We start from the raw sequence: 23,620 nt of genomic DNA, 5'->3' as shown, positions 1-23,620 counted from the left end.
TTCGAACCCGAGTCTGCCGATTCTTCGCAAAGCCCCAGCCTGACCAAAGGCCTTGTGGGTACAATCACCCAGCCTGGGGCACCCCCCCCCACGGGACGCCCTTGACCTTCCCCCCTCTGCCCCCCAGATCATCTACCTGCGGCGGTTCAAGGGCCTGCGGGCACTCAGCCTGTCCGGGAACCCCATGGCCAGGGCAGAGGATTACAAGATGTTCGTCTGCGCCTACCTGCCCGACCTCGTGTACCTGGACTTCCGGCGTATTGACGACCACGTGGCAAGTGTCCCCCTCTGGGTCTCCCTGCTCTGGGAGAGCGTCTGCAGGTCTCTGGGCTCCTGGAAAGGGCTGCTGAGGCAGGGAGGAAGGGCAGCTCCTTGCTAGCTCCCGGCGGCCCCTTTTAAGTTGAGGTCCTGGGCTGTTCCTGAGGGCCGGCTCTCCCCTCAGTCGAGCACAGAGGATGGACAGGGGCTGTGAGCTCGGGGGTGGGGAGAGACAGGCAGCAGGACCGTGGTGGGGCCTGGACCTTGTCCTGTTGCAGAGGGCAGCCCAGGAGATCCCTGAGCAGTCTTCAGCAGAATTCACGATGTGTTCAGAAGGTCAGGGGTCTGGTGACTGCTGTGGGGAAGAGAGGAGCAGACGGAGAGGAGGGGGGTGGGGAGGCAGGGACCACAGTCCAGAGAGAGGAGGACAGGGAGGAGGTGGTGGCCTCACTCGCAACGGGGCTGTGGGAACGGAGATCAGTGGAGAGGCCAGATACTAGAGATTTTTCTTTTTTTAATTTTTCCGAAATGAGAAGCAGGGAGGCAGTCAGACAGACTCCCACATGCACCCAACCAGGATCCACCCGGCACGCCCACCAGGGGGCGATGCTTTGCTGCGACCAGAGCCATTCTAGCGCCTGAGGTAGAGGCCATGGAGCCATCCTCAGCACCCGGGCCAACTTTACTCCAATGGAGCCTTGGCTGCGGGAGGGGAAGAGAGAGACAGAGAGGAAGGAGAGGGGGAGGGGTGGAGAAGCAGCTGGGTGCTTCTCCTGTGTGCCCTGGCCAGGAATTGAACCTGGGACTTCCATACACCGGGCCAACGCTCTACCACTGAGCCAACTGGCCAGGGCTCGGATACTAGAGATTTTTACCAACTTAAACTTATCTATCAAAGTACGAATAGGTAAAGGAACAATGTAAGCGTACATCTCAACAAGAGCAAGAGATCTTGAGAGGGATTTCTACTCCTGCTGTAAAAGCTCTTTGCAGCCAAGGCCCCATGCTAAGGCATAAAAGCTACTCAGACGTGCGTCCTGACGTCACGTTTGGTTGGACAGTGGGGCTGACCTCAGACAGCTCAGGCTGTGGAGGGCAGTGCAGGCTCTGCATTGGACAGAAGGCAGGGAGCCCCTGCCTCCCTTCAGGGAGCCAGCACACTGGGGAGGGAGACAGATGATTAGAAAACGCCAGGAGAGAGGAACACGGCGGAGGTACGTGTGCAGGATGGGCGTGGCTGGTGAGGGGTGGCTTCCCCAAGGGAAGCGGTTCTGAGATGGGATCCACAGGGTGGGCAGAAGCCGACTGGGGTGAGGTGGCAGGCAGAGCACATGCAAAGGCCCTGGGTCAGGAGGCAGCACTGTGAGCAGCAGTGACGGGAGCTCAGAGCGTTGGAGAGGAGCGGGTGGGGGGCAGGCAGGCAGACAGAACCTGCGGGCCACAGCCGGAGCTTGTCATCCCCCGGCGCCCGAGAGGGGGCCACACAGGGCAAGCGAGGGACCGGTCAGGTCAGGTCTGCATTTAGCAGTTGCTCTAGTTGCTTGGTAGGGAGAGGTGGACAGAGTAGAAGGGACAGGTGCCCAGGGGAGGCCAGCTAGGAAGTTGAGGTGGGGGTACCAGCGAGAGGTGGTGTGACGGATCAGAGAGGCCATGAGGAGGCAGCACGGACTGTCCTGGGCACAGCCCGGGTCTGAGCAGGCGGGGGAGTCCAGGATGCCCCAGGGTCCCTGCTTTGGGTGCTGGCCGGCTGGGCCGGGGAGGGGGCTGCTCACCTCGGCAGGACTCGGGGAGGACCACGGTCCATCTGGGACAGGGTCGGCTGTCAGTGCCCTCGGGGCAGCCAGGAAGCACAAGGCCATTGGACGCTTAGGTCTGGTGCTTCCAGGTGGGGGTCAGTTAACTGCCCAGCTCATCCAGCCTGTGGCTCAGCCACTTCCTCAGTGTCTTCCTTGCTCCGGCCAGTTTTTCTCTCCTCTGTCTCAGGGCTGTGAGGCAGCGGGCCTTTCTCATCCACACACCCACACACCCTCGGGGCACCGCCAGCGGGCAGAGGCTAGCGTGGCGGGACCCAGTGTCTCCTGGTAACAATAACAATGCCCTTCCCGTTCCCCATCAGAAAGGGCTGGCGGAGGCCAAACACCAGTACAGCATCGACGAGCTGAAGCACCGGGAGGCGCTGATCCAGGCCCGGCTGGAGGAGGAGCAGGCCCAGAGGGAGGAGCTGGAGCACCACAGGGTCTGCACCCCCCCCCAGGAGCTCCACTCCCCACCTCTCTTGCCCTGCCCTGCTGGGCTCCAGATTGCTGGCCCCAGGTCATCGGTCAGTTCATCAAAGGGCAGCAGTGCCCAGGCCCCTGAAAGCCTGCCTTTAGATTAAAAATAGACTCCGTGCACCCGTGGCCTGGCTCTGATGAGGCATGCAGACTCTGACCGTGCTCCCTCCACAGGGCACAGGGCCAGGTGCCCGCCTGGTTCTGCCCACCACCTGCCCCGGGGCCAGCACTCCCTCAACCCGGACGCCCCCTGCCTTGCCTCCTTCACAGGGCTGGGCCGGGGGGGCTGCTGGAACATCCTGTCAGGGCTGGGCTGGGGGGCTGCTGGAACAGCCTGTCAGGGCACCCCGTTCTTGAACCCCAGGGTGGGTCTCAGGGCCGCGGGGCAGGTTCGAGCCCCCATTCTGCATGGTCCTGGATCCCCTACGCCAGAGCCCCCACACCTTCCTCCTGCCAGACTGAGCCAGTGAGCCCTCAGCACTATGCCCTGGACCTGCTGGGGCACCAGGCCCTCGGCCCGGCACGACCTCCTGGCCTCGCCGTCCTCACCAGCCCCCGGTGCCCGAGTGCAGGCCCTGCGGTCACCCGAGCGCTGCTGTGCTTGTGACCACAGGCCGCCTTCGTGGAGCACCTGAACGGCTCCTTCCTGTTCGACAGCATGTACGCCGAGGACGCGGAGGGCAGCAAGCTGGCCTCCCTGGACGGCGTGGGCGAGCTGCTCGAGGCATATCCTTCCAAGTTCCCGGCTGCCCCCTCAGGCCAAGCCTGGGCCCCCTGACACCGCCCGCCCGCTGGGGCCGGTCTCCCCAACCCTCACTGAGACCCTGGGGGGTGACGCCTCCCCTTCAGAGCAAGGTCAGCTGTGCCGCACGGGGGACACTCTGAGGTTGGTCAGCACGGCCTGGGGCCACAGGCCTGACAAGCGGGCTGTCACAGACAGGATCTGACCCTCAGCCGTATCTCCCGTTTCCTGCGTGTGCTTGTCCGGTGTTTGTCATGTTCCCGCCCCCTTCCCACTAGGCGGGTGCTGCTCTGCAGTCACATTGGTACTTGGGGAAGCTTCCCTTGGAGGTTGACTTGTCCAAGGTCACACACTTAAGAACTGGGATTCAGTCCCTAGTCTGTGGGGCTAATAGCCTGGACTCTCACCCCGATTGGCCACGGCCCGCCGGAGGTGGCCGGCCTTTTGTCATCAAGGCCCTTGACCAGGGTGGTCGGCCAGGGTGACTTACACTGTAAGCAGAGGGACTCTGGATAGAACTGAGGGGCCCCTGGTCTGACAGTGCGAAGACAGCAGCAGGGCACAGAGCAGGTCTGTGGCACCCTCTCCAAGTAGGAAAAAAGAAAAAAAAGAAAAAGCTCACTTTCTAAAAACCCAGCATTCTGAAAAGAGTGGGGGAAGGGACAGCCGGGTGTGGGGCTGAGCAGAAGGTGAGAGCAGGGTTCTGGGTCAGACCCCTGCCCACTGGGGCCAGGATTCCGCCCGCTCTGCCACCGGCCTGCTAGGTGGCCTGCCCTCAGGGGCAGGCGAGGGACCCGAGGCCCAGGGAGGGGAAGTCGCTTGCCAGGGAGAAGCAGCAGCAGAAGCCAGACTTGAACCTGGATCTCTCTGCTTCGAGCCCCTGGTCCTCCTATCTCTGCGATCCCCCGTCCGCAGCACCTGAGGACAGACCCTCAACAAAGGTGCCCTCTAGACAACACAACGGAGACAAAAACACACACTGCTGCTTTGGGCCGCTCCCTGGGGGCCCCCAGCCCCTCCCTGGCCCCTGCAGGTCCACCAGGAGTCTCTCCTGTAGAAGAGTCTGTTCTGTCGCCCCCTCCCGTGGCCCCCGTCCTCTTCCCTGAGTCAGGTTGTGTCCCTGCCTCCCTCAGGCTGGGGGGGGGGCACCCCCGCATCATCACCTTATCCTTCAGATCTCAACCACCCACGCTGTGAGGCAGCCTCTCCCACCAACTGGTACCCCGAAACCACCTCCAGCTTCCTTAACGGCCACTCACCTACAAGGACAGATTTGTCATCATCTGTCTGAACATCTTCGAGTATGGACTGAAAGAGCATGCCAAGTGGAAAGCGGAGCTGGACACCTTCAATGAGTGTGTCCAGGAGGCTGTCCAGGAGAACCAGGCGCAGGGCAGGCAAAGGGTTGCCGCCTTTGAAGAGCAGCACTGGCTGGTAGGCCCTGCCCCGCCTGCCCAGGCCCCGCCCCCCACCCCCGTCCCGCCCTGGCCTCCTGCTCCCGGTGCTGGCCCGGCTGTGGGCCTGGCCCCACCAGAGGGGCTGCTGCCCCTGTCCCTCGGACGACTCCTCAGGCCCACGGTCCTGTCTCCATTTGCCGAAGCCCACACAGCTCAGTGGCTGAGCCAGGGCACAGCCTTCTGCTCGTTCCACAAACCACAGCTCCTCCGCCCGCCCACCCGCCCACCCACCAGGGCTGAGCCACACATGGAGCCCGTGGTCTGCTTCCCCTGAAACATCCTTGGGGTTCAAGGTAACATCGTCATTACTATTCAAGGGGTCTTATTGTTACCACTGCTGTTACAACGGCGATGGCTGCTACCCCTCCTCTGTTCCCTCATCCCTTTAGCAGACACGCTCTGAGCCCTGCTCGGTGCCCGGCTCTGGGAAGCAGGAGGGAACCACGCTGCCTGTGGTCCTCAGACAGCGCCCTTCTGCTGAGGGGTGCAGACCCAGGCCCCTCTCTGCCGGGAAAGTCAGCTCTCACCTGCAGGGGGCCCAGGAAGCCTGGGGGGCTTTCCAGAGGCAGATCAACTCCAGCTACGGGGGGGGGGGGGGGGGGGTGATGGAGGAAGGATGTGATGGCCCACCCAGGGAGGGCCTGCAGGACCAGCCTGACCCAGGCCTCTCTGCACACCGATGGGGCTTGTGTCCTCAGTTAGCGTTCCTTTGAAAGACCAGTTCCTAAGCTGTTCTAAGGCAGAGACCTTCCAAGACTCTTTTTTTTTTTTTTTTTTACAGAGAGAGAGAGAGAGAGTCAGGGAGAGGGATAGACAAGGACAGACAGACAGGAACAGAGAGATGAGAAGCATCAATCATTAGTTTTTCGTTGCGCATTGCGACACCTTAATTGTTCATTGATTGCTCTCTCATATGTGCCTTGACCGTGGGCCTTCAGCAGACCGAGTAACCCCTTGCTGGAGCCAGCGACCTTGGGCTCAAGCTGGTGAGCTTTTTGCTCAAACCAGATGAGCCCATGCTCAAGCTGGCAACCTCAGGGTCTCGAACCTGGGTCTTCCGCATCCCAGTCCAACGTTCTATCCACTGCGCCACCGCCTGGTCAGGCCCTTTCGAGACTCTTAAGGAAAGCTACGGACCTTCTTTCTCCTTAAAAAACTGTCTCGCCTGCCCAGGCAGTGACGCAGTGGATAGAGCATCCGACTGGGATGCAGAGGACCCAGGTTCGAGACCCCAAGGTTGCCAGCTTGAGTGCGGGCTCATCTGGTTTGAGCAAAAGCTCACCAGCTTGGACCCAAGGTCGCTGGCTCGAGCAAGGGGTTACTCGGTCTGCTGAAGGCCCACGGTCAAGGCACATGTGAGAAAGCAATCAATGAACATCTAAGGTGTTGCAACGCGCAATAAAAAACTAATGATTGCCTGACCTGTTGGTGGCGCAGTGGATAAAGCGTTGACCTGGAAATGCTGAGGTCGCCGGTTCGAAACCCTGGGCTTGCGTAGTCAAGGCACATATGGGAGTTGATGCTTCCAGCTCCTCCCGCCCCCCCCCCCGTCTCTCTCTCTCCTCTCTCTCTCTCCTCTCTAAAATGAATAAATTAAAAAAAATTTTTAAAAAGAAAAAAAGAAAAACTAATGATTGATGCTTCTCATCTCCGTTCCTGTCTCTCCCTGTCTGTCTGACTCTCTGTCTCTGTAAAAAAAATAAAATAAAACACTAATGATTGATGCTTCTCATCTCTCTGTTCCTGTCTGTCTGTCCCTATCTATCCCTCTGACTCTTTGTCTCTGTTAAAAAAACAAACAAACAAAACCTGTCACGCACACACTGAGTAGGTGGACACTTGCTGGCAGCATCAGGGGCTCCAAGGAGCCCATAAAGACACCCCTGGTTGAGAACTCTTGGTTTCAAGTAGAGCAAAGTCCCTCAATGAGGCCAGTTCAGGAGTAGCGGGGCTGGTGATAGTCTCTAGAATGCTTCCCAGCCCTCCCCCCGCCCCCCCACCCCCCCTGGTCTCCTTAGCCTGCCTCCCAGACAGACCTGCATTGCCGGGAGGGGTGTTGTGTGTCCAGCCTGGAGGTCAACCCTGCCGGCCAGCCGAGGAATACATTCGGCTCACATGTGTATTTTGTTTGGTTTGCAGAGGGCTTTAAAACATTTTGAACATCCTACTGACATTAAACATGGAAAGATTTCAGAGAAAAATTATGGTTGCCTGCTTCTCTGGAGGAAGTTGTCATCAGGGTCAGAGTGGTCATTGTCCCCTCTGGACAGGACAGGCCACATCTGCAGTCCCACCCACCCCCACCCCCTGTCTGTCTGGCACATCCTTGCTGACATTTCTTTCTTTTCCCTCATTGATTGGAGGGTGGAGGGGAGGAGGAGAGAAGCATCAACTCCTTGTTCCGCTTAGCTGTTCCGTTTCATGTGTGCTCATTGGTTGCTTCTGGTACGTGCCCTGACCAGGGATCGAACCCACAACTGTGGCATGCCAGGATGACGCTCTGTCCACTGAGCCGGCCCAGCCAGGGCCTGGAGATCCTTCTAAAACTTGAGTTGTTCATGTTCTTTTTTTTTTTTTTTTTTTTTTTTTTACAGAGACAGAGAGTCAGAGAGAGGGATAGACAGGGACAGACAGACAGGAACGGAGAGATGAGAAGCATCAATCATTAGTTTTTTCATTGCGTGTTGCAACACCTTAGTTGTTCATTGATTGCTCTTTCGTATATGCTTTGACGGCGGGCCTTCAGCAGACCGAGTAACCCCTTGCTTGAGCCAGCAACCTTGGGCTCAAGCTGGTGAGCTTTTTTTTTTTTTTTTTGCTCAAACCAGATGAGCCCGTGCTCAAGCTGGCGACCTCAGGGTCTCGAACCTGGGTCCTCCGCATCCCAGTCCGGCGCTCTATGCACTGCGCCAGCACCTGGTCAGGCGCTTCATGTTCTTAATAGTTGTAAACTATCTCATTGCATGGGTGAGCCATACTTTTTTAAGCCAGTTCCTATTGGTAGACCATCAGGTTTTTTCCAATCTCTTGCTCTTTCAAGAGTTGCGCTGAGAACTTTGGTGCAAGTGTGGCCTTCGGGATGAAGTCCTGGGGGGGCGCTATGCCCTGCTGCTTCCCCAGCCACTGCCCGCTGCCCTCGCAGAGGCGGACCCTGCTGTAGCCCTACCCACCCCCTTGTCCGCCTGTCAGCAAGCGTTCTCCTCTTGGCTGACTTGTTACACTTAAGTAAATACTTGTTTTCTCTTTAAAAAAAATTTTTTTTTTTAGTTATTCATTTTAGGTGGGGGGGAGAGACAGAGAGAGAGAGAGAGAGAGAGAGAGAGAGAGAGAAGGGAGAGGAGCAGGGAGCATCAACTCCCGTGTGTGCCTTCACCGGACAAGCCCAGGGTTTTGATCTGGCAACCTCAGCGTTCCAGGTTGATGCTCTATCCACTGTGCCACCACAGATCAGGCCTATATTTATTTTCTCTTAAGTGTAGGTGAGCGTCATGTGTTTGACAAACATTTATATTTTGTATTTGTGAACTAGTCTCATAATAATCTGTCCTTACTCGGTTTTTTGTTGTTGTTGTTTTGTTTTTTGGTTTTTGTTTTTTTGTGACAGAGACAGAGAGAGGGACAGATAGGGACAGACAGGAAGGGAGAGAGATAAGAAGGATCAATTCTTTGTTGCAGCACCTTATTTGTTCATTGATTGCTTTCTCATATGTGCCTTGACCAGGGGGCTACAGCAGATTGAGTGACCCTTGCTCAAGCCAGCGACCTTGGGCTTCAAGCCAACGACCCCACGCTAAAGCTGGTGAGCCCGTGCTCAAGCCAGTGACCTTGGGGTTTCAAACCTGGGTCCTCCGTGTCCCAGTCCAACACCCTATCCACTGCGCCACCGCCTGGTCAGGCATACCATTTTTCTATTTGGTGTTTCTATCTATATCTCTACCTCTCTTTTTCTTTTTTTTTTTAAGTATTACTTTTTAAGAGCACTTTATAGGTTAAGAAATCAGCCCTGTGTCAGTGAAATAAGTTGCAAATATTTTTCCCAGTTTGTCGTTTCTCTTCTCATTTTGTCTACTACGGGCTTTTACATTCACCGTATTACAATTTTTTTTTTTAACAGAGACAGAGAGAGAGTCAGACAGAGGGACAGATAGGGACAAACAGACAGGAACAGAGAGAGATGAGAAGCATCAATCATCAGTCTTTCGTTGCGACACCTTAGTTGCTCATGGACCGCTCTCTCATATGTGTCTTGACTGCGGGCCTTCAGCAGACGGAGCAACCCCCTGCTCGAGCCAGCGACCTTGAGTCCATGCTAGTGAGCTTTTTTGCTCAAACCAGATGAGCCCGCACTCAAGCTGGCTATCCTGGGGTCTCGAACCTGGGTCCTCCGCATCTCAGTCCGACGCTCCATCCACTGCACCACTGCCTGGTCAGGCTATGTGCTAGAATTTATCAATCTTTTCTGCTGGTCATACTTAGAGAGGAGTTCTCCACTCTGAGACTGTTTATTTAAAATCTCCCAATATTTTTTTTTCCAGTACTGTTATGACTTTTTTTTACATTTAAATCTTTGTTCTGTCAGGAATTTACTTTCTATGTAGGGTGTGAGGTAGGAATTGAACCTGAATTTGTGTCCAGATGGGACAGCCATTATTATAAATGTCATTCACCTCCTCTCCCCGGGTCCTCCTGTCCGGTTACTCTTCCTTCACGACTAATACCAAATATTGGCTGACATGGTATCCGGTGGCCAAGTACCCAGGCCCTTGGCTAGTGAACGGCTGGTATTTCGTGCTGCGCTCAGAGAGACCCCGGGGCGCCTCCAGCCTGGGAGCACCCCCCACTCAGGCAGTCCAGCAGTGTTTCCTTCTCGCATCCACTGGCTCCCTGGAGCTGTGTGTGGGTCTAACTGGTCTCCTCAGACTGGACTGTCTCACGTCCCGTGTCTCTCCTTGCCCGTGTCTGCTACGGGCCCTCTATCGGAGCCTTGACTAGTCAGCCTACCACGAGCCAAGACCTCACTCACATGCACTGCCGAGTCCCCAGGACATGGGGAAGCACCGCCTCTCTCCCCCTCTGCATGAGGGAAGGGAAGCTCAGAGAATGGGAAGGACTCGGTCAGGGTCATACGTCTAAGAAGTGACTCAGAGAGGATTCGAATTCAGCTCCACCTGCTTGTGCAACCAGGGCTCCTACTGCCCAGACGACCTCCTCTAGTAAAAACCCAAGCCGTCGAGTGACAGGGTTCCTCACTCGCCAGCAAATGTCAGCATCTGCTCTCGCCGCCTGGAGGCATGGAGCGGGTCGTTAGCTCCCACAGACCCACAGAGCAGGCCGGGGGCACAGCTGAGTGCTGAGCCTGGGCGGCGCGAACCCCGAGTCCAAGTTCTCACCCACAGAACCGAACTGTCTCCCGTCACGAACGAGTCACACGCAGCTGTGGGTCCCTAAAGCACAGGCATCTCTGTCCCCAGTGTCTGAGTGCCATCCGCGAGGAGTCTGAGCTGACCAAGGTCGAGATGAAGATAGTGGAACACAGCGAGGCCATCACTGAGCTGTCCGGCGAGCTCACCACCCTGGAGATGCAGCTGGTGGAGCAGCTGGAGGTGGGTGAGGCGGGGTCCCCTGGGCACAGGGCGGGAGGGAGGGCCCTGCCAGGTCGGTGGGTGAGGCGGGGTCCCCTGGGCACAGGGCGGAAGGGAGGGCCCTGCCAGGTCGGTGGGTGAGGCGGGGTCCCCTGGGCACAGGGCGGAAGGGAGGGCCCTGCCAGGTCACTGGGAGAGAACCTGGGGACGCAGCTGGAGGTGGGTGAGGCGGGGTCCCCTGGGCACAGGGCGGAAGGGGGGGCCCTGCCAGGTCACCGGGAGAGAACCTGGGGACGCAGCTGGAGGTGGGTGAGGCGGGGTCCCCTGGGCACAGGGCGGGAGGGAGGGCCCTGCCAGGTCGGTGGGTGAGGCGGGGTCCCCTGGGCACAGGGCGGAAGGGAGGGCCCTGCCAGGTCACCGGGAGAGAACCTGGGGACGCAGCTGGAGGTGGGTGAGGCGGGGTCCCCTGGGCACAGGGCGGAAGGGGGGGCCCTGCCAGGTCACCGGGAGAGAACCTGGGGACGCAGCGGCAAAGCCACAGTCACGCCAGAGCCCCCCTGGGGCACACCCCTGCTGGAGACACTGGGCACAGCCCGCGCCAGGTTTAAATGAAAAACATTTAAACTTAGAGGCTGAATAGCATGTTATTAAATAACAAATGGGTTAACGACAAGATCAAGGAAGAAATAAAAAATTCCCTTGAAACAAAGGAAAATGAGCATACAACACGAAATCTATGGGACACAGCTAACGCAGTCCTGAGAGGGAAGTTCAGAGCATTACAGGAATACCTTAAAAAGCAAGAAAAATGCAGGCCCTGGCTGGTTGGCTCAGCGGTAGAGCGTCGGCCTGGCGTGCGGGGGACCCGGGTTCGATTCCCGGCCAGGGCACATAGGAGAAGCGCCCATTTGCTTCTCCACCCCCACCCCCTCCTTCCTCTCTGTCTCTCTCTTCCCCTCCCGCAGCCAAGGCTCCATTGGAGCAAAGATGGCCCGGGCGCTGGGGATGGCTCCTTGGCCTCTGCCCCAGGCCCTAGAGTGGCTCTGGTCTCAGCAGAGCGACGCACCGGAGGGGCAGAGCATCGCCCCCTGGTGGGCAGAGTGTCACCCCTGGTGGGCGTGCCGGGTGGATCCCGGTCGGGCGCATGCGGGAGTCTGTCTGACTGTCTCTCCCCGTTTCCAGCTTCAGAAAAGTACAAAAAAAAAAAAAAAAAAAAAAAAAAAAAAAAGAAAGAAAGAAAAATGCAAATAACAACCTAACTCTGCACCTAGAAGAACTAGAGAAAGAGCCGCAAACAAAGCCCAGAGGAAGTAGAAGGAAGGAAACAATAAAGATCAGACTAGAAATAAATGACATAGAAGTTAGAAAAAATACAAAAGATCAATGACACCAAGAGCTGTTTTTTTGTTTGTTTGTTTGTTTTTTGTATTTTTCTGAAGCCAGAAACGGGGAGGCAGTCAGACAGACTCCCGCATGCGCCCGCTGGGATCCACCCGGCATGCCCACCAGGGGGCGATGCTCTGCCCATCTGGGGCGTCGCTCTGTTGCAACCAGAGCCACTCTAGCACCTGAGGCAGAGGCCACAGAGCCATCCTCAGCGCCCGGGCCAACTTTGCTCCAATGGAGCCTCAGCTGCGGGAGGAAGAGGGAGACAGAGAGGAAGGAGAGGGGGAGGGGTGGAGAAGCAGATGGGCGCTTCTCCTGTGTGCCCTGGCCGGGAATCAAACCCGGGACTTCTGCATGCCAGGCCGACGCTCTACCACTGAGCCAACCAGCCAGGGCAGGAGAGGACTTTTTATCAGACAAGGAGCTGTCCAGGTGCTAAAACAAAAACAAGGTGTCCCCTCCCACAAGCCTCCATTCGGGGATGAAACAAATCTCTGCGTCTCAGCTTGCAGTTGCTGGTGATGCGAGGAGCCTGCCCTTCCACACTCAGCGTGGAAATGAGAAGGCTGCTGTCGGAAATCCCTCAGCGACCAGAGTGACAGGCGAGTCCGGGCGTCTGAGGTGCTAGGACCAATCGAGCCTCCCTGGATGCTGCCACGGCCGGCTGGGCCAAGAGATAGCCCCTGACCGAGTCCTCACATGTCGGGTGACACCGCAGACACCAGACAGGTTTCCCGGTCACAGGGGCGGGTGCTCAGCGCTGTGGAAAGCGCGCGCACTGCAGAAGGCAGCACCGGGCCTGCCTCCGGGGAGTGTGGGCCGCGGCTCCGACCTTTTCGGTCAGGGCCACCCCCTCTTCAGAACACGCCAATCCCCAGAGCCCGTGCACAGTGACACTCATGGCATCGGCACACCTGCGCACAGCGCCCAAAGGCTGCAGGTGCAGCCACGCGTCTCAGTGACCCTAATTTATTCATTACAACCGTGTTCACAGGCATCTGGAATAAGGACAACTGGCTCAGCCTGCAGACCACCCCCACCCCCAGGCTCACGTAGGCTCCCTGCGTCCTGGGGTCCGTGGTGCCCCGTGGACGTGGCCGTCCTGGGGCTCACGGCGTCACCACGCATCACCCTCCGTTGTCCCCTCAGTCAACATTAAGTCCCAGTCAGGCCCCGTGTCTGTCTTGCTAAGCACTGGGAAGCGCAATGCGGGGGTTCCTCCAGGGCACCGATGGTCTGGGATCCTGCACAGGATTACTGAGGGTTTGCTCTCTACCAGGCCCCCTGCAAAGCACTTTGTGTGCAGTAACCTGTTTAAGCTTCGCAGCAACTCCATGAGATAAGGTGCTGCAGCCTCATTCACAGAGGAGGGTAGGGAGCTGAGGCCCAGGACGGCTCAGTGACATTCCCAGAGTTACACACTGACGGGGAAGAGCCGTGTGTGTGTGTGTGTGTGTGTGTGTGTACGGGCTGGGGGCAGTTAAAACCAGGACAGGTGCACCTGGCACAGGGAGCAGGCAAAGGCCTGAGAAAGCATCCCATTAAACGTCCCAGGGGTGCTGAGCGACAGAAATGGCCAGGGAGGAACAGCGCTGTGGGGCAGAGGGGAGGAGGGAGGAGTAGGATCCATTCATAAACACCTACCAGGAAGGCCACGGTGGCTGGTCCCCATCTTGAAGGTCTGTGATTTGCGGTTCCGGCTAAGTCCTAAGGAGTGCCTTTTGCTCTGAGGCCAGGCCCGGTCACGCTCACTGTTCTTGATCATTTCTAGGAGACAATCAACCTGTTTGAAAGGAACATCATCGACTTGGTGGGGCTCTTTACTGAAAATGTCCAAAGCCTATATCCTTTCCTGTGTGACTGACCTTCCTTTTCTGGGAGGGTGGGGGGTGGCGGCCGGGCCTGTGGGGTTACGCTGACCCACACCGCTGCTCCCCCTGCCTCCAGGGGGTTGTTAGGGGGGATGGTGGCCGCTTGTAAACAAACAGCTGGGGAGGGTAACGCTTCACCACAAACTGAACAGGGTACAAGTGGGATTCCCTTCCAGGAGACCACCGTGCGGCCCAATGCCTGCCCCCTCCACTACTGCCTTAACATGTCGGCAGAGATAGTAACAGGGAGACACCTGTCTATACCCCCAAGATGACACTAAATTCATCACAGGATCCTGCTGCCTGCGATTCTCTACTTTTGAAATTAGAGGAATGTAAAATCTCCCGGGTTTTTTTTTGTTGTTGTTGTTTTCCACTAAGAAGAAAGCTTCCCTTCAAAGGATGGAAACTGGGCAACCACTTTGAGTGCTCAGAGAATGCTCCCTGGCTCTGAGGGAGTCTCTCCGAGACAGCTGTGTTCCGGTTAACCCCTGCAGGGCTGCTCTTCGGGGGCAGTTGGGGAGGTCTGGGGGGAAAGGAGGTTTTGTTTCCAATAGAAGTCCTGAAAGGTCTGTTCTGGAATGTGTGACACTAGGGGAGACCACACCCCAGAACCCGCACCCGCCCACTGTGTTGCAGGTGTACCTGCCCAGGGGCTGGCACAACCTCCACGTTGAAGACACTGACAAATTATTCACAGTGAGCAGGGCAGGTTAAATTTCTGGGCGGGGAGCCTACGTCTGGGGTATGACCAGCCTCTTCTGCCACCCCAGAGCCCTGTCATGTGTGGGGAAAACTGCTGTGCTCCACCCCAGGAGTAATCCCTGGCCCTGCCCTCCTGAGCCAGTAGTCCCAAGGGGATACAGAGGTCAGAGAGGCAATGAGTAGCAGCTGACCCAGAGGCGGGGCCGGCAGCCTCCCTGAGGGAGCGCCCACATGGTGAAGACCTGAGGGTGGGCAGAGAGCCAGGTGGAATTGTGGGGAGAACAGAGCAGACAGAGGAGGCAGCCTATGCAAATGTCCTGAGGAGAGTCAGAGATTTATGGGTCCAGAAGGAGGCCCTTAGGATGCAATCGATACCGTCAGCACCAGAGGGATGGGTCCTGCTTCCGGGGTGTCCACTCTGGCTGCTGTGGGGAGAAAGCGCTAGAGCAGGGGGCCTGGTCTTAGCCTTCAGTCCATTCAGGAGAGAAGTGGACAATGGGGAGCCCAGGGCCAAGGGCCCGTGATAAGCAGGTGTGTGTATGGGGTGGGGGCAGTCAGGATGGCCCTGGGGTCAGGTGCTCACGGGTTGACGGCCATGCAGGCAGCCAGGCACTGGCAGCTCCGAGTGTGCCTTTTGGCCCTTGAGAGTCTGATCTCATCCAGCGGAAAGGACCAGCCTGTAGGACAGGGAGGCCGCTCCACCCCGGGCCTTTCGCTTAACTCTCAGCGGCACGATGGCTCAGTGCCGGGACCTGGAGAACCACCACCACGAGAAGCTCTTGGAGATCTCCATCAACACCCTGGAGAAGATCGTGAAGGGCGAGCTGGATGAGGACCTGCCCGACGACGTGCGAGTGGTGAGTGAGGTGGGAGGAGGGGCGGGCTGGGGCGGGGCCATGGTGAGAGTGAGGTGAAGGGGCGGGGCTGGGGCGGGGCCATGGTGAGTGAGTGAGGTGAGGGGCTGGGGCGGGGCCATGGTGAGAGTGAGGTGAAGGGGCGGGGCCATAGCGAGTGACGTGGAGGGGCGGGGCCATGGTGAGAGTGAGGTGAAGGCGTGGGGATGGGGCGGGGCCATGGTGAGAGTGAAGTGAAGGGGCGGGGCTGGGGCGGGGCCATGGTGAGTGAGTGAGGTGAGGGGCAGGCTGGGGCGGGGCCATGGTGAGAGTGAGGTGAAGGGGTGGGGATGGGGCGGGGCCATGGTGAGAGTGAAGTGAAGGGGCGGGGCTGGGGCGGGGCCATGGTGAGTGAGGTGGGAGGAGGGGCAGGCTGGGGCGGGGCCATGGTGAGAGTGAGGTGAAGGGGCGGGGCTGGGGCGGGGCCATGGTGAGTGAGTGAGGTGAGGGGCTGGGGCGGGGCCATGGTGAGAGTGAGGTGAGAGGGGAGGGGTTGGGGGCGGGGCCATAGCGAGTGACGTGGAGGGGGGGCCATGGTGGGAGTGAGGTGAAGGGGTGGGGATGGGGCGGGGCCATGGTGAGAGTGAAGTGAAGGGGCGGGGTTGGGGCGGGGCCATGGTGAGAGTGAGGTGAGGGGCGGCGCTGGGGGCGGGGCCATGGCGAGTGAGGTGAGAGGGGCAGGCTGGGGCGGGGCCATGGTGAGAGAGTGAGGTGAGAGGGGCGGGGCTGGGGCGGGGCCATGGTGAGAGAGTGAGGTGAGAGGGGCGGGGCTGGGGCGGGGCCATGGTGAGAGAGTGAGGTGAGAGGGGCGGGGCTGGGGCGGGGCCATGGTGAGAGAGTGAGGTGAGAGGGGCGGGATGGGGCGGGGCCATGGTGAGAGTGAGGCAAGAGGGGCGGGATGGGGCGGGGCCATGGTGAGCAGCCGGCCAGGCCCAGCTCCACCGCTCCAGGGAGCCTAAAAACCTGCAGGGGCCTCAGTGTCCTCATCTGTAAAAGGGGACAATAACCGCCATTGCAGTGTGGTAGGCAGATGAAATCGGCTAACAAAACAAACACCTGCTGTGGGGGTGGCACTCTGTGAGGCTCAACTAAAGAGGAGCTCATGATAATTAGATTCATCTCAACTACCTGAAAACAGGCTGGTTTCCAAAAGCTCGTTTCTGGGGGGTTTGCCGGTACTTTCTAGGAGAGGCCGTTACAAATAGAAGCTAAGGTCAGACATTTCCCCTAAGGTCTTTCTTGTTCACCCTGCGTCTGTATGACGAGAAGCACTGCTGGGGTGTGGGGAACCACCCAGCACCTTTCTGAGCCAGCCAGATGCCGTCTCACTTTCCACCGGAGGTACTGGTGCTGATGGTCACGGACCCACAGGGTCGGCCTCACCCCCAGGTCCCCGGGTCCCCGATCTCCCGCACTGGGCCCTAGCAGCAGCAGCAGCGTGTCACGTCTCAGGGAAGGGCCACAGACCCCAGTGTGGGAGCCCAGGCCCGATGGTGTCAGGAGCCCTTCACCCCCTCTCGGCTCATTCCTGTTACAGTCCCTCCGCTTCTCTCCCCCTCCACGTTGTCACCACATCAAGCCACCATGGGCCTGTGCACGGACCCCTGGACCCCTTACTGCTCTCCACACGGAAGCCAGAAAGAGCCCCTGAAAACCAACCGCAGCAGTTGGTGCTTCTGCATGACACCCTCTACTGGCTTCCCGTGACCCTTAGAGTAAGCTTGTGACCCGGCTCCTGCACACCCTCTGGCTGGGCCTGCTGCCCCAGCGGCCTCCCCTCGGCCCTAGCCGCTGAGCCACCCCAAATGCCCAGGCTTGCTCCATCCGGATGGTGTCATGCCCGGCAGATGTGCCCTTTCCTGGGTATCTGTGTGTTTGGCTTCTCCTGTCATCAGCTCTCACCTCAAACGGCAGCTCCTTGCAGCCTCCCCTCCCCACCTCCTGAAAATCCACCGTGTGTCGCAAACCTTGGTTGTCACCGTCACACCCCTTGACATAGTTTCAAGCTATGTTGCTTCTGTTGCTTTATTTATGTGACTATTTACACCACATACATGAAAGGTGGCGATGGCCCCTTTACCACTAGGTAGCTCCCCAGTGCTGGTGGCAACAGTGCACAGCGCAGCTAAGGGGCCAGCAGTTCCATGACCAGGTGTGGGCCACCTCCTGCAGGCACCGAGACCAGCGGTCCCCAACTCTCACAGCCTGCTCTGCTGAGACGGACACCCAGCATAGCAGTGGAGGCAGGGCCACTGTGTCACCAGCCTGCCGTCCCTAAACAGCCACTAAAAGTTGTTGTCCAGTCACGGAGAGATGCCGTCTCCCCCCAGCCCTGAAGTAAGGCCACCCAAAGGCCCCTCTGGCACACCCCAAAGGGACCGTGGAGAGGTGGGTGGAGTTCCTCCATGGCACGGCTCCCTGGTCTGTGATACCCGGCAGGCACCCTACCCAATGACTGGGCACACAGAAAGATGGCGTGAAGGCCAGCAGTTGACAAGCAGACGAGGCTGGGGCTTCCAGTGGCCAGCCCTCTCTCTGGTCAGGGTGGCTCTGCCTGGCACCGTCTTACACCTGTTTCTGGGTTCCCAGGAACACTCAACACCTGCTGACTGGGAGGGGGCCGACCCCAGCGGGCTGGCAATGTGAGCTCTGCCCACTGAGGGCTCACACGGTCCAGGATGTGAAGCCGTATGCTCACACACAATCTCAGTCCACCCAAGGCCCCCACACAGGCAGGGCTGTTACCACCCCAGTTGACAGACGGGAAAACTGGGTACGCCTGGGCCTCAACAGAGTTTGGTAAACTGCCCAAGATGGCGCCGCTCGTGAGGACCAGAGTCTGGACTCGGACTAGTCTGAGAGATACTGTGGGCTGCAGAGCTGGCCCTGTGCCCCCGCCGCAGACTACAAGCTGGTGTTCCGGGTGTGCCCGTGACCCCGGGCGCTGTGGTCACAGGGCTCTACCTCTGAGCTGAGGGGCTCCTTGAGCTCCCTCGCAGCGTGGTGTCAAGTGCTGTCCTGCTGAGGCCGGCTGGACGTCTTTCCCTCTGCGGCCGGTGTGAGCCTCCGTCCTGTCGGGAATGTCTGCAGTTGCAGTGGGAGACATTGCAGGGACCTTTGCCGCCGTCCACGTCTCCTTAGAGTTAAGCCACACAGCGTGGCGTTGCTGTCCCCAGGGGAAAAGAGCATGCCGTGACTGGAACATAGTGATGACCCAGACAGCAGACAGTTCCTGCGGGCCTCCCGAGGGCCAGCTGTCTGGGAGGCACTGGACCCACATCCGCTCTTCTAATCTGCACATCAACACAGTCACATCCTACTTGACAGATAAGGAAACTGAGGCAGAGAGGTGAGACTGGCCCCCCTAAGACACAGAGCATCTAAGTGGTCGAGTTGGGATTCAAACACAGACAGAACGTCTGCTGAGCCTGTGGCCAGGTGGGAGGCTCGGGGAGGGAACAGGCCTGGGTGAAAGCCCCAGCTTCCGGGACGTAATTATCGAGCATATCGTGATAAGAAGTCACACCGAGGCGGCTCTCTGTGTGAAACTCGCTGCAGCTGAGCAACTGTGGCCAGACCGTGCCACACTTGGGGCTGGGGCTGTATTTTCAAGCCTGTCACCACTTTGGAGGGAGAGCCAAACATTCAGGTGCGAGGAGAGAGCCCGGGGCGGGCAGTGAGGGGCGGCCCTGAGCGGCACTGGCCAGCACCGCTGCCGTGGCAAGGTCGGTGGGGCGGTGAGCACACTGCTACTCCACTCCAGCAGAGCTGAGGGCAGAGCAGCATGGAGCTGCGATGAGCCACCGCCCCGTTTAGGAGGCGCAGGAGGCCAGACAGGCTCCCCAGGTCTCTGAACGTCCACACGGACATCCAGCTGCAAGGGCAGATCGGAGCCTGGGCCCGGGCCACTGGACTGTGAGCCCTCAGAGTCTGCTGACAGTGGGTGTGACACGAGTCAGCAACGTCTGGATAGGGAGGCTGGGACCTACTGGCACCGCTGTGGAAGGGGGGCTGGCAGCACAGGTCACTACCCCTTTGGACAAGCCGGGATCGGTGGGGCAGGACCTCTGCTCACTGCTCTGCGGCGGAGGGGCTGCAGTGTTAGCAGGTGCCCGGGGTGGGTTGGCAGAATGATGTCATCCCACATGGGCGTGGGGCAACAAATCCTTAAGCCCCCGGCATCTCAGTGGTCCTGGGGGGGAGGTCACCAGCTGTGCCCAAAGCCCTGCCCCCACCACAAGAAGGGGCTTTAAAACAAATGTGTCTTTGCGCCCATAAGGCCCACAGAACAGGGTGGGGTGGCTCTGAGCCTGGCGTGGCTGCCACTCCTCAAGAGCTCTGCATACCCCTGCCTCTGCCCCAGGGCTCCAACCTGCAGAAATGGAAGGGGCGTCTAGAACACTCCGCCCTTTGAAGGCACTCTGACATGGCCACCATTCTGGGTCACCAGAAACACCTTGAAACTTGCTTTTTATTTTTTTAAAAGATTTTATTTATTGATTTTACAAAGAGAGAGGAAGGGTTGGAGGCCGAAAAGTAGTTGCTTCACTCGAGCTGTTCATTGGTTGGTTGCTGTACATGCCTTGACCAGGCAAGCCCAGGGTTTTGAACCGGTGACCTCTGCCACTGTGCCGCCGCAGGCCAGGCTTGAAACTTGCATTTTAAAATCATTTTTAAATTTAAACCAAATTCCTTTTGTTTGCATTTTACAAATGTCACAGTTTTTCATAACCAATTCTTACCTCATCCATTCCAAGCAGACTCCACTTCCCAGTTTCCGAAGCTGTCTTCTCCTTATTCAAACTTTGGGGGATGATTTCTCTGCTTGGCTTAGGAGGTCAGCTGTAACCCACTTTTAAAAATGAGGAATGAGCCTGACCAGGCAGTGGCACAGTGAATAGAGTGTCAACCTGGGACACCGAGAACCCAGGCTCAAAACCCCAAGGTCGCCAGCTTGAGCATGGGCTTACCAGCTTGAGCGCAGGGTCGCTGGCTTGAGCGTGGGATCATGGACATGACCCCAAGGTCGCTGGTTTGAGCCCAAGGTCGCTGGCTTGAGCAAGGGGTCACTGTCTCTGCTGTAGCCCCCCCCCCACCGTCAAGGCACATATGAGAAGCAATCGATGAACTAAGGTGCTGCAACTACGAGTTGATGGTTCTCATCTTTTTCCCTTCCCATCTGTCCCTCTCTTTCTCTCTCTTGCTAAAAATAAATAAATAAAATAAAATAAAAATGAGGAATGAGGACCTTTTTTGTGATGGGTCAGTGTTGTGGTTATTTTGAAATAGCTGTCACAACCACTCGGGGCAAGCCGAGGCTCACAGGCAGGCAGGCTGTGCATGTCTCTGAACCCTTCTGAGAGCCTGGCCTGGGACCGTCTATGCCAAGGAAGAACTTAATGACTTCTTGTCATTTCTCCTATGTGACAGTGCGACTTGGTCCCCCAGACTGCCCATTCCCCACGTCAGCCAGCCTGATTCCCACAGGGGATTCTGTGGAAACCCAGCATCCCATAGGGTAGTAGCAGGTATTACTCTGAAAGGAAGCCTGGGGGCAAATAAGTTGAAAAACAGAGAAAAAGGATGAGTTTTTTTCCACCCACAGGGTTTCCCAGAGTTATCTGTAGAAAAATGCTTTGTGCATTGTGAAACCCAGGAAGGACAGGGACTTAGGGTGTGCAGACTCCCTCCCTCCTTCCCTCTTTCCCTCTCTCCCTCCCTCCTTCCCTCTTCCTTCTTTCTCTTTTCTTTCTTTCTTTCTTTCTTTCTTTCTTTCTTTCTTTCTTTCTTTCTTTCTTTCTTTCTTTCTCTCTCTCTCTTTCTTTCCCTTCCTTCCTTCCTTCCTTTCTTTCCTTTCTTCCTTCACTTCCCTTCCTTTCCCTTTCTTTCTTTTTTCAGAGATATAAACATCTAAAGATTCCACAGGACGTACTTTGAGACTATTAAGCTAAAAGAGCAAAGCCGGGGTGGGTCCACTGCAGCTCCCTCTGCAGAGATGTAGAGCCCTCGGGCGTCGGGCTCCCTGGCGAGGTCGGGAGCCGCCCTGTGCAGCAGAAGCCGCTGCCTGCTCAGTGCCTCCACAGCCCTCACCGCTCTGGGAAACGATCCCACCTGATCGTCAACTGTGCCAGACACACAACAGCCACATTGCAAACACCCAGAACCAGCCGGGCCTGGTAGGGAATGGTTGTTCCCAACAGCTTCTTACAAGGCAGAAAACACGGTCAGGAACGCAGGCAGCAGGAGAGCCGAGGGCAACACAAGGTTTGCTTTGGTTCCCCGGCGGCAGTGGAGAAGCAGGCCTGGCCTGAGCGCCCATCTGTGGGCAATTTGCTCTGGTTCCCCGGCGGCAGTGGAGAAGCAGGCCTGGCCTCAGCGCCCATCTGTGGGCAGTGGAGAAGCAGGCCTGGCCTCAGCGCCCATCTGTGGGCAGTGGAGAAGCAGGCCTGGCCTGAGCGCCCAGCTGTGGGCAGGGCCTCCTGTCCTCAGAGCTGCCTCAAGACCCCGGGACAGCCTCACACCTCCCACCCGGCCTGCGAGGGTCCAGGCAATGCAGACTTGAGGGCAACTGAGAGAGAAGTGTAGTGACAGCCGGTGTCCCGAGTGAGGTCACCCCTGGGGCAGCCACTGGCCTTCTCCTGGGAGAGAACAAGCTGCCAACGAGGACTGTGGTCAACACCCCGGCTGACCTTTCTTGTAATGCTCGTGCTGCTCAGGGCGGGGAGGGCTGTCACTAGGTGAGCCGTGGGAAAGTGCGCTCACACTCAGCGGGCGCTCGGCTGGGCGCCGGTCAGCTGCCCACGCAGCACGGCCTCCACCAGCCGGGGGACTCTCGGGGAGGTGGTCCCTCCTCTTGAGCTCAGTGGCTGTGCTCAGGGAAGAACGGGACACCCTTGCTCCTCTGACCTTCCTCCTCTGATCTCCGTTCACCAGCTCTTTGTGGACAAAGACACAATCGTGAACGCCGTCGGGGCGTCGCATGACATCCACCTCCTGAAGATCGACAACCGAGAAGACGAGCTGGTGACCAGGGTCAACTCCTGGTGCACCCAGCTGGTGGACAAGGTGAGGGACGGCAACTGCCCAGCAGGCTGCACGGCCCCTCCAGGTGCCAGCCAGGGGGAGACTGGGACTCCTCCCTGGGGGCACAGACTTGTGGGTTAAGAAATAAGAACGTGGCCTGACCAGGCGGTGGCGCAGTGGGTGGTGTGCTGACCTGGAACACTGAGGTCGCCGGTTCCAAACCCTGGGCTTGCCTGGTCAAGGCACATACCAGAAGCAGCTATAAGTTGATGCTTCCCGCCCATTCTCCCACACCACACTCTCTCTCCCTCTCCCTCCCTCTCTCTCTCTCCCTCCCTCTCTCTCTCCTCTCTAAAATCAATAAAATCTAAAAAAAAAAAGGAAATAAGGGTTGTAGAATTCTACCCTGAGGACTCCGTGCTGCCCGACCAGATGTGAAAACCCATGGCTTCATGTTTCTAGCTCTTCCCTCAAACACACAGAGAAGACGGGACTCAGGAGACTCGGATGTAAAGGAGAAACGTAACTCTGGGCAGAACTCAGAGGACTCCCCTTCCCCTCCCCCCCCCCCCCAGAGCCAGACTCAGTGACAGGTGGTGAGTGATGATCTGACCCGGGACCCCGGGCTCTGGTCTCCCCTCAGATTCACCGGGATGAGGTCACGCGGAACCGCAAGCGTGTGAAGGAGATCAACCAATACATCGACCACGTGCAGAGCGACCTGGACAACCTTGAGAGCAGCGATTTCATAGATTAGGGCCGCGCTGGCTCCGGGCGGCTCCTTCTGAAGACACGGCGCTCGGCTCTGACCAGGAGAGCCCGACTCACTGGCTGCCTCGGAGGCGAGTCCCTGGGGGTTTCTCCACCCGTAACCCCCAAATATCCTCCTCCCACCGCCCCTGGGAAGACCCCCGAATGTAGAGAAAAATAAAGGAACTCGTGTGTCACCGTCTCCCCGTTCTCAGAGAAGGAACCAGAATCTGACACACACGTTGAGTGGGGGAGAGACGCCGAGACAGCAGTCAGCGGTCTACTGAGAGCAGCCCCCGGGCGCAGCCCGTGGGCCAGACCCGGCCGTGGCCTGGACAGCTGGGCAGTCTCCTCCCGTGCGCCTGGCAGGCTGCTGGCCTCAGGCCACGGCGCTGGCGTGGGCTGAGCCCTCCTCTCTGGGGCTGCAGCAGAGCAGTGCCGAGGCCCAGGCTGCAGGTCTGCGTCTGTGAGCGTGGCCACAAGCACCCGAAGACCCCCCGGGGGTTAGGAGCCCAGGCGGGGTACCCCACGTCACTTCTGCGCAGTGGGGAGGGGACAGCGCCTTCTCCGAGCACAGCCCGGGGGTGCAGGGAACTTGCGTGGAAAGTACAGAGGAGCACCTGGCCCAGGCCAGCGCCCACGAACGGAAGTGACGCCATTTTGCCGCCAGAACCCAGGCT

General features: G+C 58.3%; 1 protein-coding gene across 1 annotated transcript in view; it reads left to right on the top strand.

Annotated features, from left to right (window-relative positions):
• The window catches only part of DRC3 (dynein regulatory complex subunit 3), a 56,655-nt gene extending 33,577 nt beyond the window's left edge, over window positions 1-23,078 (top strand). The window contains exons 6-14 of the mRNA XM_066255542.1: window positions 128-274; window positions 2,375-2,494; window positions 3,145-3,257; window positions 4,533-4,707; window positions 10,202-10,333; window positions 13,470-13,540; window positions 15,008-15,131; window positions 22,101-22,232; window positions 22,834-23,078. Coding sequence (XP_066111639.1) covers window positions 128-274; window positions 2,375-2,494; window positions 3,145-3,257; window positions 4,533-4,707; window positions 10,202-10,333; window positions 13,470-13,540; window positions 15,008-15,131; window positions 22,101-22,232; window positions 22,834-22,947 — 1,128 coding nt within the window. The 3' untranslated portion in view covers window positions 22,948-23,078. The remainder of the gene's footprint in view (window positions 1-127; window positions 275-2,374; window positions 2,495-3,144; window positions 3,258-4,532; window positions 4,708-10,201; window positions 10,334-13,469; window positions 13,541-15,007; window positions 15,132-22,100; window positions 22,233-22,833) is intronic.
• The last annotated feature ends 542 nt before the right edge of the window (window positions 23,079-23,620 follow it).

The sequence above is a fragment of the Saccopteryx bilineata genome, chromosome 2 (assembly GCF_036850765.1).
Source record: "Saccopteryx bilineata isolate mSacBil1 chromosome 2, mSacBil1_pri_phased_curated, whole genome shotgun sequence".
NCBI lineage: Eukaryota > Metazoa > Chordata > Mammalia > Chiroptera > Emballonuridae > Saccopteryx > Saccopteryx bilineata.
Note: the sequence above shows the minus strand (reverse complement) of the source record. Positions and strands in the feature narration are given on the sequence as shown.